At 37.8% G+C, this 17,251-nt stretch overlaps 1 protein-coding gene across 1 annotated transcript in view; it reads right to left on the bottom strand.

Moving 5' to 3' along the window:
* Nucleotides 1–3,342: 3,342 nt before the first annotated feature.
* Nucleotides 3,343–17,251, bottom strand: part of tmem59l (transmembrane protein 59 like) — an 18,337-nt gene continuing 4,428 nt past the window's right edge. Inside the window, exons 2-8 of the mRNA XM_062959002.1 lie at nt 15,163–15,268; nt 12,726–12,820; nt 10,824–10,973; nt 10,620–10,734; nt 8,056–8,167; nt 6,083–6,200; nt 3,343–3,942 (exon numbers count right to left, since the gene is read on the bottom strand). Of these exons, the coding sequence (XP_062815072.1) occupies nt 3,772–3,942; nt 6,083–6,200; nt 8,056–8,167; nt 10,620–10,734; nt 10,824–10,973; nt 12,726–12,820; nt 15,163–15,268 (867 nt within the window). The 3' untranslated portion in view covers nt 3,343–3,771. The remainder of the gene's footprint in view (nt 3,943–6,082; nt 6,201–8,055; nt 8,168–10,619; nt 10,735–10,823; nt 10,974–12,725; nt 12,821–15,162; nt 15,269–17,251) is intronic.

Genomic DNA, 17,251 nt, shown 5'->3' with positions numbered 1-17,251 from the left:
AATATTTTATTATTATTAACTCTATTATCCTCATTCTTAAACTATTGCTATTACTGTATTATTATTATTATTATTATTATTATTATTTGATTACTATTACTATTCATTCAATAGATCAAATATTTAAATATTCTATTGTATTCAATATTTTATTATTATTAACTCTATTATCCCCATTCTTAAACTATTGCTATTACTGTATTATTATTATTATTATTATTATTATTATTATTATTATTATTATTTGATTACTATTACTATTCATTCAATAGATCAAATATTTAAATATTCTATTGTATTCAATATTTTATTATTATTAACTCTATTATCCTCATTCTTAAACTATTGCTATTACTGTATTATTATTATTATTATTATTATTATTATTATTATTATTTGATTACTATTACTATTCATTCAATATATCAAATATTTAAATATTCTATTGTATTCAATATTTTATTAATTAATTAATATTGCAGTATAGCGGTATAGTACAATATAGTAATATATAATGCTTATATTGTGTGTTATATGCTAATAATATAATATAATATATAATAATAATTATAATATAATATAATATATTGCATGTATATATATAACTTGTAATAATTTATATTGGGGCGATATAAATGCTGCAAATAAAATAAACAAAGACGTGGGCACATGTAAACATTTATTTATTTATAATTTATCAATATTTATTAATAAATATTAATAAATATTAATACTAACATTAATATTTATACTATTAATAGATATCAATATTGATACTATTAATACATATTAATACTAATACTAATAAAAAAATATAAACCTACATGGCGCCAATGTACATATGTAACAAAATGCCCCCAGCAAGCAAGAGTCCAAAAGTGGCAGCCTATACTATTGATAAATATTAATATTTATACCATTAATAAGTATTAATACTAATATTAATATAAACAAATAAATAAATATTTACCTATGTGGCGGCAATGTACATACGTAGCAAAATGCCCCCAGCAAGCAAGAGTCCAAAAGTGGCAGCCTATACTATTGATAAATATTAATATTATTATACTATTAGTAAGTACTAATACTAATATTAATAAATAAATAAATATTAACCTATGTGGCGGCAATGTACATACGTAACAAAACGCCCCCAGCAAGCAAGAGTCCAAAAGTGGCAGCCTATACTATTGATAAATATTAATATTTATACTATTAATAAGTATTAATACTAATATTACTATTAATAAATAAATTTAAACCTGTATGGCGGCAATGTACATACGTAACAAAACGCCCCCAGCAAGCAAGAGTCCAAAAGTGGCAGCCTAAGACCCGGAACCTCAATCAGAAACCCGACACCGTTGGGACGGACAAAAAGAAAATTATTTTATTAGTGATACAGATACAGTTAAGATAGATATCGATAATTCGTTTGATCGGTGTGCCCGTGAATAAATATACATATATATAATATATATAATATTATATATATATGTATATATATCTCCTTTGTCCTTACAGATATGTTAGAAAGCATGACTACGGTTTCAAAACAAAACGGAAATAAGTTAAATCTCTGTACAACGTCAACAGCGCGTTTCGGCGGAATTTACAAGCGGTCCGGGGTCGGGGAAAAAAGGGGGTTTCGAGACCGCCCCCGCCCGAGCTGGGAAAAAGGGGTTTCGAGACCCCCCGCCCGTCCGGAAAAAGCGAGAGGTTCTTCGACAGCATCGCAGACACACGGCGGGACGTGCCGCCACCGCGTTCAGTGCAAAAAAAAGGGAGAAAAAAAAAACTGGGTCGCTGTGAGTTTCCGGTAGCATGCTCTCCTGACGTTTCTCCCACACCTAGGGCAGGCTTTCCCCAGAGGTTGTGGGAATCGGTGGCCATTGATATTGGTCTTCGTGATAGATCGTATTTACCGCCTTCTTTATTAAATAAGGTCCCTTCCCACCATTTGATCCCTCCCGACAGATGGCCGGCCGGCCAGCCTCGTCTCGACGTTATTAGAAAGTGCCACGGAGAAATGCAACTATTGAAGCCAAAAATATACAATAATAATAATTATTTGGTTTGCTGTGAGTCTTTCGGGCTGTTATGGGGATGTTCCAGAAGTTTTTGGCCATACAGCCCCAAAGACTCACAGCAACGCAGTGGCCATACAGTCCGAAAGATTCACAGAAATGCAATGGTCATACAGCCCAAAAGACTCACAGCAACGCAGTTGCCATACAACCCGAAAGACTCACAGCAACGCAATGGTTATACAGCCCCAAAGACTCACAGCAACCTGGTGGCTGTACAGCCCCAAAGACTCACAGCAACGCAATTGTCATACAGCCCCAAAGACTCACAGCAACTCATTTGCCATACAGTCCAAAGGACTCACAGCAATGCAATGGCCATACAGCCCCAAAGACTCACACCAATGAAATGGTCATACAGTCCCAAAGACTCGCAGCAACGCAATGGTCATACAGCCCCAAAGAATCAGCAACTCAGATGTCAAACAGTCAGAAAGACTCACAGCAATGCAATCGTCATACAGCCCAAAAAACTCACAGCAACCCAGTGGACATACAGCCCCAAAGACTGACAGCAACCTGGTGGCCGTACAACCCGAAAGACTCACAAGAATCCATTCGCCATACAGCCTGAAAGACTCGCAGCAACCCAGTGGTCATACAGCCCGAAAGACTCACAGCAACCTGGTGGCTGTACAGCCCCAAAGACTCACAGCAACACAATTGTCATATAGCCCCAAAGACTCACAGCAATGCAATAGCCATACAGCCCCAAAGACTCACAGCAAACCTGTCGACATACAGTCCGAAAAACTCACAGCAACCCAGTGGCCATACAGCCCCAAAGACTCACAGCAACTCATTTGCCATACAGTCCAGAGGACTCACAGCAATGCAATGGCCATACAGCCCCAAAGACTCACACCAATGAAATGGTCATACAGTCCCAAAGACTCGCAGAAACGCAATGGTCATACAGCCCCAAAGAATCACCAACTCAGATGTCAAACAGTCAGAAAGACTCACAGCTATGCAATCGTCATACAGCCCAAAAAACTCACAGCAATCCAGTAGCCATACAGCCCCAAAGACTGACAGCAACCTGGTGGCTGTACATCCCGAAAGACTCACAAGAATCCATTCTCCATACAGCCTGAAAGACTCACAGCAACCCAGTGGTCATACAGCCCGAAAGACTCACAGCAATGCAAATGCCATACAGGCTTAGGAAGCTGCACAACCGAGCAACCCGACTGCTTTGCACGAATGGTTATGACTCAAATAGGTCGTGTTTTTTAACAGCATCGGGTTGCTGTGAGTTTTCCAGGCGGTATTGCCACGTTCCAGCCCAAAAGACTCACAGCAACCCTTTGAAAATAATAAAAATTAAAAATAATAAATATAACAAAACAATAAAATAATAAAAAAATAAAAAATAAAAATAAATAATAATAATAATAATAAAATAATAAAAATAATAAAATTGTTGTTGTTGTTGTTATTGTTGTTGTTGTTATTGTTGTTGTCGTTATGTTTCGGAAGTCCTGTGTGTGTATGTGTGTGTGTCAAGGTTTGGAAGCCGTTGCCCCACTCACTCCCTAAGCATGGAATGTGTTGCCTGGAAGGCTGGCCATCTGTCGGGAGGGATCGGATTGTGTGTTGCCGGCGAGAACACAACAAAAAAGTGTGAGTGGGGCAAACCGAGGGGAACGACAGGGGGGAAAAACGACGACTCAGGCCCTTCCTAGACGGCCGTCTTGTCCAAATCCACTTTGACCGGGAGCGGGCTGGCCATCTCCTCGTCAGGGTCGCCTCCGGCCGGGCAGATGGCCACCGCGATGACCGGGCGCAGCGAGAACGGCACGGGCCCGCCCAGGTCCTCCAGGAACTCCTTGTCCCCGTTGATGCTCAGGGGCTGCGAGAAAACAAGAAGCAAGGAAATATACGTAGGCAGCAAGCAAGAGTCCAAAAGTGGCAGCCTAAAATCCTGGAATCTTGGTAAACTTCTGGGGAAAGGGAAGATATTAGAAATAAAAATATATCAGCAAGCAAGAGTCCAAAAGTGGCAGTCTAAAACCCCAGCACCTCAGTAAACTTCTGCGGAAAGGGATATTAGAAATAAAAAATATATCAGCAAGCCAGAGTCCAAAAGTGGCAGCCTAAAACCCCAGCACCTCAGTAAACTTCTGGGGAAAGGGATATTAGAAATAAAAATTTATCAGCAAGCTAGAGTCCAAAAGCGGCAGGCTAAAAACCTCAGTAAACTTTGCGGAAAGGGAAGATATTAGAAATATAAATATATCAGCAAGCCAGAGTCCAAAAGTGGCAGCCTAAAACCCCAGCACCTCAGTAAACTTCTGGGGAAAGGGATATTAGAAATAAAAATATATCAGCAAGCTAGAGTCCAAAAGTGGCAGGCGAAAAACTTCAGTAAACTTTGCGGAAAGGGACGATATTAGAAATATAAATATATCAGCAAGCAAGAGTCCAAAAGTGGCAGGCTAAAAACTTCAGTAAGCTTTGGGGAAAGGGAAGATATTAGAAATAAAAATATATCAGCAAGCAAGAGTCCAAAAGTGGCAGGCTGAAAACTTCAGTAAACTTCTGGGGAAAGGGAAGATATTAGAAATAAAAATATACCAGCAAGCAAGAGTCCAAAAGCGGCAGGCTAAAACCCGGGAACATGAGTATATTTGGGGAAAGGGAAGATATTATGAAAATAAAATTGGAGAAAAGTCTATGTATTGGTCCAAAGGTCCAACCCTGGTCCTGTTGTCGAGGAAAGGCACCATTCGATCCCTCCCGAAAGATGAACATCCAACGCCATAGACATTAATATAAATTTATTATTATTATTATTATTATTATTTCAAAGTTTCCCAGTGTTGGAAGAGAACCCCAAAGGCCATTGTGTTATTATCATAGAAGACACCAATCGATCCCTCCTGACAGATGAACATCCAACCTCATAATTAAAATAAATATTATTATTATTATTATTATTATTATTATTATTATTATTATTATTATTTCAAAGTCTCCCAGAATTGGAAGACAACCCCAAAGGCCAATGTGTTATTATCATGGAAGGCACCATTCAATCCCTCCCAACAGATGGACATGCAACACCATAGACATTAATATAAAATTACTATTATTATTATTATTATTATTATTATTATTATTATTACTATTATTATTATTTCAAAGTCTCCCAGAGTTGGAAGACAACCCCAAAGGCCAATGTGTTATTATCATGGAAGGCACCATTCGATCCCTCCCGACAGATGGACATCCAACCTCATCGACATTAATATAAATATATTATTATCATTATTATTATTATTATTTCAAAGTCTCCCAGAGTTGGAAGCAACCCCAAAGGCCATTGTGTTATTATCATAGAAGGCACCAATTGATCCCTCCCAACAGATGGACATCCAACCCCATAGACATTATTATTATTATTATTATTATTATTATTATTATTATTATTATTATTTCAAAGTCTCCCAGAGTTGGAAGACAACCCCAAAGGCCAATGTGTTATTATCATGGAAGGCACCATTCGATCCCTCCCGACAGATGGACATCCAACCTCATCGACATTAATATAAATATATTATTATCATTATTATTATTATTTCAAAGTCTCCCAGAGTTGGAAGCAACCCCAAAGGCCATTGTGTTATTATCATAGAAGGCACCAATTGATCCCTCCCGACAGATGGACATCCAACCTCATCGACATTAATATAAATATATTATTATCATTATTATTATTATTTCAAAGTCTCCCAGAGTTGGAAGACAACCCCAAAGGCCAATGTGTTATTATCATGGAAGGCACCATTCGATCCCTCCCGACAGATGGACATCCAACCTCATCGACATTAATATAAATATATTATTATCATTATTATTATTATTTCAAAGTCTCCCAGAGTTGGAAGAGAACCCCAAAGGCCATCCAGTCCAACCCTGTTCTGTTATTATGAAGGAAAGGCACCATTCGATCCCTCCCGACAGATGGACATCCGACCTCACGGACATACCTGTGTCTTGACGTGGTGATCGGGGGCGGTGACCAGGCTGGCGCAGCTGAGCCAGAGCATGACCACGACCGAGAGGAAGAGGCAGGCGGCCAGGATCCAGCGCGGGAGCCCCGAACGCCTGCAAACGCCAAACACAACGGGTTTTAGTCCGAACTTCAGAAGGTAATAATAATAATAATAATAATAATAATAATAATAATAATGATCCCCAGAGCACCCTCTAGTGGACATGGGAGGTAGTGTGTTAGGTGCCTTGAGACCCTATGGGGAGAAATATTATATAAAAATAATAATAATAATAATAATTTAAAATAATAATAATAATTTAAAATAATAATAATAATAATAATAATAATAATAATAAAAATGATCCCCAGAGCACCCTCTAGTGGACATGGGAGGTAGTGTGTTAGGTGCCTTGAGTCCCTATGGGGAGAAATATTCTATAATAATAATAATAATTTAAAATAATAATAATAATTTAAAATAATAATAATAATTTAAAATAATAATAATAATAATAATAATAATAATAATAATAACAACAACAATAATAATAATGATCCCCAGAGCACCCTCTAGTGGACATGGGAGGTAGTGTGTTAGGTGCCTTGAGTCCCTATGGGGAGAAATATTCTATAATAATAATAATTTAAAATAATAATAATAATTTAAAATAATAATAATAATTTAAAATAATAATAATAATAATGATCCCCAGAGCACCCTCTAGTGGACATGGGAGGTAGTGTGTTAGGTGCCTTGAGTCCCTATGGGGAGAAATATTATATAATAATAATAATAATAATAATAATAATAATTTAAAATAATAATAATAATAATAATAATAATAATAATAATAATAATAATAATGATCCCCAGAGCACCCTCTAGTGGACATGGGAGGTAGTGTGTTAGGTGCCTTGAGTCCCTATGGGGAGAAATATATAATAATAATAATAATAATAATAATAATAATAATAATAATAATAATAATAATGATCCCCACAGCACCCTCTAGTGGACATGGGAGGTAGTGTGTTAGGTGCCTTGAGTCCCTATGGGGAGAAATATTATATAATAATAATAATAATAATAATAATAATAATGATCCCCAGAGCACCCTCTAGTGGACATGGGAGGTAGTGTGTTAGGTGCCTTGAGTCCCTATGGGGAGAAATATTATATAATAATAATAATAATAATAATAATAATAATAATAATAATGATGATCCCCAGAGCACCCTCTAGTGGACATGGGAGGTAGTGTGTTAGCTGCCTTGAGTCCCTATGGGGAGAAATATTATATAATAATAATAATAATAATAATAATGATGATGATCCCCAGAGCACCCTCTAGTGGACATGGGAGGTAGTGTGTTAGCTGCCTTGAGTCCCTATGGGGAAAAATATTATATAATAATAATAATAATAATAATAATAATAATTTATAATAATAATAAGTTAAAATAATAATAATTTAAAATAATAATAATAATAATAATAATCCCCAGAGCACCCTCTAGTGGACATGGGAGGTAGTGTGTTAGGTGCCTTGAGTCCCTATGGGGAGAAATATTCTATAACAATAATAATAATAATAATAATAATAATAATTTAAAATAATAATAATAATTTAAAATAATAATAATAATAATGATCCCCAGAGCACCCTCTAGTGGACATGGGAGGTAGTGTGTTAGGTGCCTTGAGTCCCTATGGGGAGAAATATTCTATAATAATAATAATAATAATAATAATAATAATAATAATAATAATAATAATAATGATGTAATGATGATGCTGATGATACTGTAATAATAATTATTATTATGTAATGATGATGATGATGATACTGTAATAATAATTATTATTATGTAATAATGATGATGATGATGATGATAATAATGAAGTAATGATTATGCTAATAACAATAATAATATACTTATTTCGGTAATAATTGTCACAATTACTTGGACATGCATCCCAGGAAATCGTGTTCGGGCGGCGCAGGGCTGTCCGCAAGGAGCTGGCCCTGGCTCTTGGCCTCTTCCACCGGAGGGCGCTCCAGCTTCTCACGGAGACCTGAAAACAGACAAAGAAACAATCAGGGCCGGCTAACACCTCCCAACAAAGGATTCCCCCCAGGCAGGGAGCAGCCAGGCCCCAAAGCTAATCGAGGGGGGCCAATGGCAACATTCACACTCAGACAGACAAGTGTTATTTTTTCCACAACCTCTGAGGATGCCTGCAAGGGGAAACGTCAGGAGAGAATGATGCTGGGACACAGCAAGCCAGTGATTCCGGCCACGAGAGCCTTTGACAACACATCTATCCATCTCAGGCCCTCGCCAAGTATCTGTCCCTTCTGCCACCATTCAATCCCTCCCTACAGATGGCCATCCAACCTCATAGATATATATATTGCACATGATAAATACCACAATCCGATCCCTCCCAACAGATGGCCATCCAACATCATATATATTGCACATGATAGTGTGAATCTTCCAAATATGACACAATCCGATCCCTCCTGACAGATGGCCATGCAACCTCGTATATGATATTGCATATGATAGCATGAATCTTCCAAATATGACACAATCCGATCCCTCCTGACAGATGGCCAGCCAGCCTCATAGATATATAGCACATGAAAATGTGAATCATTCAAATACCACAATCCGATCCCTCCCGACAGATGGACACCCAACCTCATAGATATTATTATACCATCCAATCCCTCCTGACAGATGGCCAACCAGCCTCATAATAATAATAATAATAATAATAATAATAATAATAATAATAATAATAATAATAATAATAAGCCTCATAATAAGGTCCATGAGAGTACAACCTGTCAGGCAGAAAAGACACAATCCGATCCCTCCCGACAGATGGCCACCCAACCTCATTGATATTATTACGCCATTGAAACCCTCCTGACAATGGCCAACCAGCCTCATAATAATAATAATAATAATAATAATAATAATAATAATAAGCCTCATAATAAGGTCCATGAGAGTGCAACCTGTCAGGCGGAAAAGACACAATCCGATCCCTCCTGACAAATGCCCACCCAACCTCATTGATATTATTACGCCATTGAAACCCTCCCGACAGATGGCCAACCAGCCTCATAATAATAATAATAATAATAATAATAATAATAATAATAATAATAATAATAATAATAAGCCTCATAATAAGTTCCATGAGAGTACAACCTGTCAGGCAGAAAAGACACAATCCGATCCCTCCCGACAGATGCCCACCCAACTTCATAGATATTATTACACCATCCGATACCTCCCGACAGATGGCCAGCCAGCTTCATAATAATAATAATAATAATAATAAGCCTCATAATAAGGTCCATGAGAGTACAACCTGTCAGGCGGAAAAGACGCAATCGGATCCCTCCTGACAGATGGCCAACCAGCCTCATAATAATAATAATAATAATAATAATAATAATAATAATAATAATAATAATAAGGTCCATGAGAGTACAGCCTCATTGATAATATTCCACCATCTGATCCCTCCCGACAGATGGCCAGCCAGCCTCATAATAATAATAATAATAATAATAATAATAAGCCTCATAATAAGGTCCATGAGAGTACAACCTGTCAGGCAGAAAAGACAAAATCCGATCCCTCCTGACAGATGGCCAACCAGCCTCATAATAATAATAATAATAATAATAATAATAAGGTCCATGAGAGTACAGCCTCATTGATATTATTCCACCATCTGATCCCTCCTGACAGATGGCCAGCCAACCTCATAGATATTGCATTTGATAGTGTGAATCTTCCAAATATGACACAATCCGATCCCTCCTGACAGATGGCCAGCCAACCTCATAGATATTGCATTTGATAGTGTGAATCTTCCAAATATGACACAATCCGATCCCTCCTGACAGATGGCCAGCCAACCTCATAGATATTGCATTTGATAGTGTGAATCTTCCAAATATGACACAATCCGATCCCTCCTGACAGATGGCCAGCCAACCTCATAGATATTGCATTTGATAGTGTGAATCTTCCAAATATGACACAATCCGATCCCTCCTGACAGATGGCCAGCCAGCCTCATAGATATTGCATTTGATAGTGTGAATCTTCCAAATATGACACAATCCGATCCCTCCTGACAGATGGCCAGCCAGCCTCGTAGATAATATTGCATTTGATAGTGTGAATCTTCCAAATATGACACAATCCGATCCCTCCCGACAGATGGCCAGCCAGCCTCATAGATAATATTGCATTTGATAGTATGAATCATCCAAATATGACACAATCCGATCCCTCCCGACAGATGGCCAGCCAGCCTCATAGATAATATTGCATTTGATAGTGTGAATCTTCCAAATATGACACAATCCGATCCCTCCCGACAGATGGCCAGCCAGCCTCATAGATAATATTGCATTTGATAGTGTGAATCTTCCAAATATGACACAATCCGATCCCTCCCGACAGATGGCCAGCCAGCCTCGTAGACATCTTACCTGTGTGGGGCTTGAGGGTGTTTGCGGCCGACGGGGTCCACGCCGCCTCCTCCTCGGAGACCTCCAACTTGGGCGCCTGGACCTCCGGGACCGGATATTCCATCTCCGGCTGGGACTGAGGGCGAGAAGGACGCACACAAAGAGGCTTCAACGTGCCTCTTTTGGGGACCCGGACCCCCAGAAACATGACCGCAAGAGGCTCACCTGAAAGACCACCACCTTCCCGTCATCGGCCTGCAGGTAGAAGGTCCAGGTGGAGGAGATGAAACTCTGCGCCGAGCTCACAATGTCGTTGCAAAAGTTGGAGACCACGTCCAAGACCGAGAACGGGGCTGGCGGCTTCTGATCTTGTGCCTGAAAATAACAACAACAACAATAACAATTAACACTCATTCAACCATTATTATTATTATGTTATATTATTATTATATTATATTGTTATATTATTACATTATTATTAAAACTCATTCAACCATTAGAATCATAGAATCATAGAATCATAGAATAGTAGAGTTGGAAGAGACCACATGGGCCATCCAGTCCAACCCCCTGCTAAGAAGCAGGAAATCGCCTTCAAAGCACCCCCGACAGATGGCCATCCAGCCTCTGCTTAAAAGCCTCCAAGGAAGGAGCCTCCACCACGGCCCCGGGGAGAGAGTTCCACTGCCGAACAGCCCTCACAGTGAGGAAGTTCTTCCTGAGGTTCAGGTGGAACCTCCTTCCTTTCCTGTAGTTTGAAGCCCTTGTTCCCTTGCGTCCTAGTCTGCAGGGCAGCAGAAAACAAGCTCCCTCCCTCCTCCCTAGGACTTCCCCTCACGTATTTGTACATGGCTCTCATGTCTCCTCTCAGCCTTCTCTTCTGCAGGCTAAACATGCCCAGCTCTTTAAGCCGCTCCTCATAGGGCTTGTTCTCCAGACCCTTCATCATTTTAGTCGCCCTCCTCTGGACGCTTTCCAGCTTGTCAACATCTCCCTTCAACTGTGGTGCCCAAAATTGGACACAGTGTGATTCCAGGTGTGGTCTGACCAAGGCAGAGTAGAATAAGGGGGAGCATGACTTCCCTGGATCTAGACGCTCTTCCCCTCTTGATGCAGGACAGAATCCCATTGGCTTTTTTAGCTGCCGCATCACATTCCTGGCTCATGTTCACCTTCCTCCCCACGAGGACTCCAAGGTCTTTTCCGCACACACTGCTGTCAAGCCAGGCCTCGTCCCCCATTCTGTCTCTTTGATTTCCATTGTGGAATATCTTGCATTTGTCCCTGTTGAACTTCATTGTGTTCGTTTCGGCCAATCATCTCTCTAGTCTGTCAAGATCGTTGTGAATTCTGCTCCTGTCTTCTGGAGTGTTAGCTCTCCCTCCCAGTTTGGTCCCGTCTGCAAACTTGATGATCGTGCCTTCTCACCCTTCGTCTAAGTCGTTAATAAAGATGTTGAACAGAACCGGGCCCAGGACGGAGCCCTGCTTGTGGCACTCCACTTGTCACTTCTTTCCATGATGAAGACGACGCATTGGTGAGAATCACCCTTTGGGTTCGTTCGCTTAGCCAATTCCAGATCCACCTCACCGTAGTTTTGTCTAGCCCACATTTGACTAGTTTCCTTGCCAGAAGGTCGTGGGGGACTTTGTCGAAGGCCTTCCTGAAATCCAGACACGCTACATCCACAGCATTCCCTGTATCGACCCAACTCGTAACTCTATCGAAAAAAGAGATCAGATTAGTCTGGCATGACTTGTTTTTGGTAAATCCGTGTTGACTATTAGCCATGACCGCATTTGTTTCTAAGTGTTCGCAGACCACTTCCTTAATGATCTTTTCCAGAATTTTGCCTGGTATTGATGTGAGGCTGACCGGACATTGGTCATTGTTTGGGTCGTTCTTTTTTCCCTTCTTGAAGATAAATAGGGACCACATTCGCCCTCCTCCAATCTGCTGGGACTTCTCCCGTTCTCCAAGAACTCTCGAAGATCATTGCCAGTGGTTCTCTCGGTCAGTAGTGATTTATAGCAGCTGGTTACTAGCCAGCTGCACCACAACCATTATTATTATTCTTGTTGTTGTTGTGTTGTTGTTGTTGTTGTTCCCGTGGAATGCTCCGCCTACCTTTCCTTCCAGGCTTTGGGTGACGGGCATCTGTGTCCGGCATCCGGTCAAGCAGCCAAACTGCTCTTCTCCGCCCAGGTAGGCTTCCATGCAGGCTGCGGAAGGAAGAAGAAGGGAACGAGAAAAAGGATGAGAAGAGGAGGAAGAGAAAGCTCAATTATATATGTGTCTGTGGTATGTGTGTATGTATATATGTGTGTGTGATATATGTATATGTGTGTGTATATATATACATGTGTATATACGTGTGTACACACCTACCTGTTTGTATGCGTGTATATATACATGTGCATATATGTACATTTATGTGTGTATATGTGTGTGTGTATACATGTGCATGTATATGTGTGTGTGTATATATATATATATGTGTGTGTGTGTATATATATGTTTGTGTGTATATACATGTGTACATATCTACCTGTTTGTATGCGTGTATATATACATGTGCATATATGTACATTTATGTGTGTATGTGTGTATATATACATGTGCGTATATGTACATTTATGTGTGTATATGTGTGTGTATACATGTGCATGAATATGTGTGTGTATATATATATATATATATATATATATATATATATACATGTGTGTATATACATGTGTACATATCTACCTGTGTGTATGTGTGTATATATACATGTGCATATATGTACATTTATGTGTGTATGTGTGTATATATACATGTGCATATATGTACATTTATGTGTGTATATGTGTGTGTATACATGTGCATGTATATGTGTGTGTGTATATATATATATATACATGTGTGTATATATATGTTTGTGTGTATATACATGTATACATATATACATGTGCATATATGTACATTTATGTGTGTATATGTGTGTGTATACATGTCCATGTATATGTGTGTGTGTATATATATATATATACATGTGTGTATATATATGTTTGTGTGTATATACATGTGTACATATCTACCTGTGTGTATGTGTGTATATATAACTGTGCATATATGTACATTTATGTGTGTATATGTGTGTGTATACATGTGCATGTATGTGTGTGTGTATATATATATATACATGTGTGTATATATATATGTTTGTGTGTATATACATGTGTACACACCTACCTGTTTGTATGCGTGTATATATACATGTGCATATATGTACATTTATGTGTGTATATATACATGTGCATATATGTACATTTATGTGTGTATGTGTATGTATACGTGTGCATATACATGTGTGTATATATGCATGTATATATGTATTTACACATGTGTGTATATGTATACGTGTGCATACACGTGTGTACATATGCATGTATATATGTATTTATACATGTATGTGCATATATATGTTTGTGTGTATATACATGTGTACATATACATTTATGTGTGTATATATACATGTGTGTATATGTATACGTGTGCATACACGTGTGTACATATGCATGTATATATGTATTTATACATGTATGTGTATATATATGTTTGTGTGTATATACATGTGTACATACCTATTTGGGTGTATGTGTGTATATGTTTGTGTGTATATACATGTGTACATATACATTTATGTGTGTATATATATACATGTGTGTATATGTATGTGTATGTATACGTGTGCATACACATGTGTGTGTATATATGCATGTATATATGTATTTATACATGTGTGTATATCTGTGTCTATGTATGTGTGTATATACATACATACATATATACACAAATATATCTATATATATAAAAGAGTGATGGCATCACGGCGACCCACAAAACAACAAAACTACAGGCCCCCCAACCTCAAAATTTGACAACACAACCCATCATCCACGCCTCTAGGTTGATACAACAAAAAGAAAAGAAAAATAAAGTCCTACTTAGAGGTTAGAGCAATAATTGTTTTTATCCAAGGCTAAGCTCCACCCACTTGGTCTCCTAGCAACCCACTCAGCCTAGTGTTAATAAAAGAATAAAAAAATAAAATAAATACAAATAATACAATAAAAATAATTAAAAACACTAAAAAATTAATACAATAAAATACTATAACAAAATAACTAAAAATAATACTACAAAATAATAAAATATAATAAATAAAAAAGATAAGTTACAATAAAATTAATTTAAAAAAATACAAATAACGTCAAATAAAAATTCCATAACAACTTTTAACCAATACCACCACCACTTTACCACAGCAACACGTGGCCGGGCACAGCTAGTATATATACACAATTATAATGTCCTATGAATTTATATATTCAAACCTAGAATGCGATACAAGATATTCCAACCCGTAGAAACGGAGCCACGGACTCTTTGATCTGCTCGCCACCTGGGCTTTGCGTTATCCGAAATCCGTAGCAGAAGCCCCGCAAGCGCCGGGGAGATGACAACCACGCTAAGTGGGAGGAAGCGGGTCTGGACAGTGTCTCCGCTCCAGGAATCTCACCTGATTCGCACTCGGCCCGGGTCGCATTCAGCTCCACGGTGGCGTCCACAAAATGACAGATGGAAAACAGACGGCAGCCCCGGGAACAGGCGTTGAGCACCGCATCCTGGAATACAAGGAATTAGATATATCTTAATATATTATTATTAATATTATTATTATTATATTATATTATTATCTATATATATAAAAGAGTGATGGCATCAGGGCAGAGGACAAAACAACAAAACTACAGGCCCCCCAACCTCGAAATTTGACAACACAACCCATCATTCACGCCTCTAGGTTGATACAACAAAAAGAAAAGAAAAATAAAGTCCTAATTAGAGAGAGAGCAATAATTGTTTTTATCCAATTGCTGCCACTTAGAAGGCTAAGCTCGGCCCACTTGGTCTCCTAGCAACCCACTGAGCCCAGTGTTAATAAAAGAATAAAAAATAAATACAAATAAAACAATAAAAAATATCTAGTGCCGTTTAACGTATCTGATTAGGCATGTCTCCTGTGTCAATATAACAATATCTATATATATAAAAGAGTGATGGCATCATGGCGACCCACAAAACAACAAAACTACAGGCCCCCCAACCTCGAAATTTGACAACACAACCCATCATCCACGCCTCTAGGTTGATACAACAAAAAGAAAAGAAAAATAAAGTCCTAATTACAGGGAGAGGAATAATAGTTTTTATCCAATTGCTGCCAGTTTGAAGGCTAAGCTCCTCCAACTTGGTCTCCTAGCAACCCACTCAGCCCAGTGTTAATAAAAGAATAAAAAATAAATACAAATAAAACAATAAAAAATATCTAGTGCCGTTTAACATATCTGATTAGGCATGTCTCCTGTGTCAATATAACAATATCTATATATATAAAAGAGTGATGGCATCACGGCGACCCACAAAACAACAAAACTACAGGCCCCCCAACCTCGAAATTTGACAACACAACCCATCATTCACGGCTCTAGGTTGACACAACAAAAAGAAAAGAAAAATAAAGTCCTAATTACAGGGAGAGGAATAATAGTTTTTATCCAATTGCTGCCAGTTTGAAGGCTAAGCTCCACCCACTTGGTCTCCTAGCAACCCAATAAAAATAATAAAAAACACTAAAAATTAATACAATAAAATACTATAATAACAGAAAATAACTAAAAATAATACAAGAAAATAATAAAATATAATAAATAAAAATATAACTTACAATAAAATTAATTAAAAAATGCAAATAACATCAAATAAAAATTACACAACAATTTTTAACCAATACCACCACCACTTTGCCACAGCAACGCGTGGCCGGGCACAGCTAGTATCTATATATATAAAAGAGTGATGGCATCACGGCAATTCACAAAACAACAAAACTACAGGCCCCCCAACCTCGAAATTTGACAACACAACCCATCATCCACGGCTCTAGGTTGATACAACAAAAAGAAAATAATAATAATAATAATAATAACTTTATTTTTATACCCCGCCTCTATCTCCCCGGAGGGGACTCAGGGCGGCTTACATGGGGCCAAGCCCGAATAAAAACAGTAGCAGTATAAAACACAGCAATAGACAACAACTTGCACAATAAAAAAAATAAAATAAAATAAAATAAAACATTAGCCAATAAAAAACAAGAACTAATAAAAACATGGATTAAAACTGAGAGATTGTAAAAGTAGACTGGGTAAGGTGCACCATATAAATATTGTAAACACAAGGTGACTGATAAAGTGCTGCAAATTCTGGAAGTGCAAATTGGGATGGGAAAAGTCCTAATTAGAGAGAGAGAGGAATAATTGCTTTTATCCAATTGCTGCCAGTTAGAAGGCTAAGCTCCTCCAACTTGGTCTCCTAGCAACCCAATAAAAAATAATAAAAAACACTAAAAAATGATTAAAAACACTAAAAAAATTAATACAATAAAATACTATAACAGAAAATAACTAAAAAGAATACAAGAAAATAATAAAATATAATAAAAAGATAACTTACAATAAAATTTATTAAAAAATATACAAATAACGTCAAATAATTACTTATTAATCGCCCTCCATCCACGATGCTCTAGGTCAGGGGTCCCCAAA

This window comes from Anolis carolinensis, unplaced genomic scaffold (genome assembly GCF_035594765.1).
Source record: "Anolis carolinensis isolate JA03-04 unplaced genomic scaffold, rAnoCar3.1.pri scaffold_7, whole genome shotgun sequence".
Taxonomy (NCBI): Eukaryota; Metazoa; Chordata; class Lepidosauria; order Squamata; family Dactyloidae; genus Anolis; species Anolis carolinensis.
This window is presented reverse-complemented; position numbering and strand designations above follow the sequence as displayed.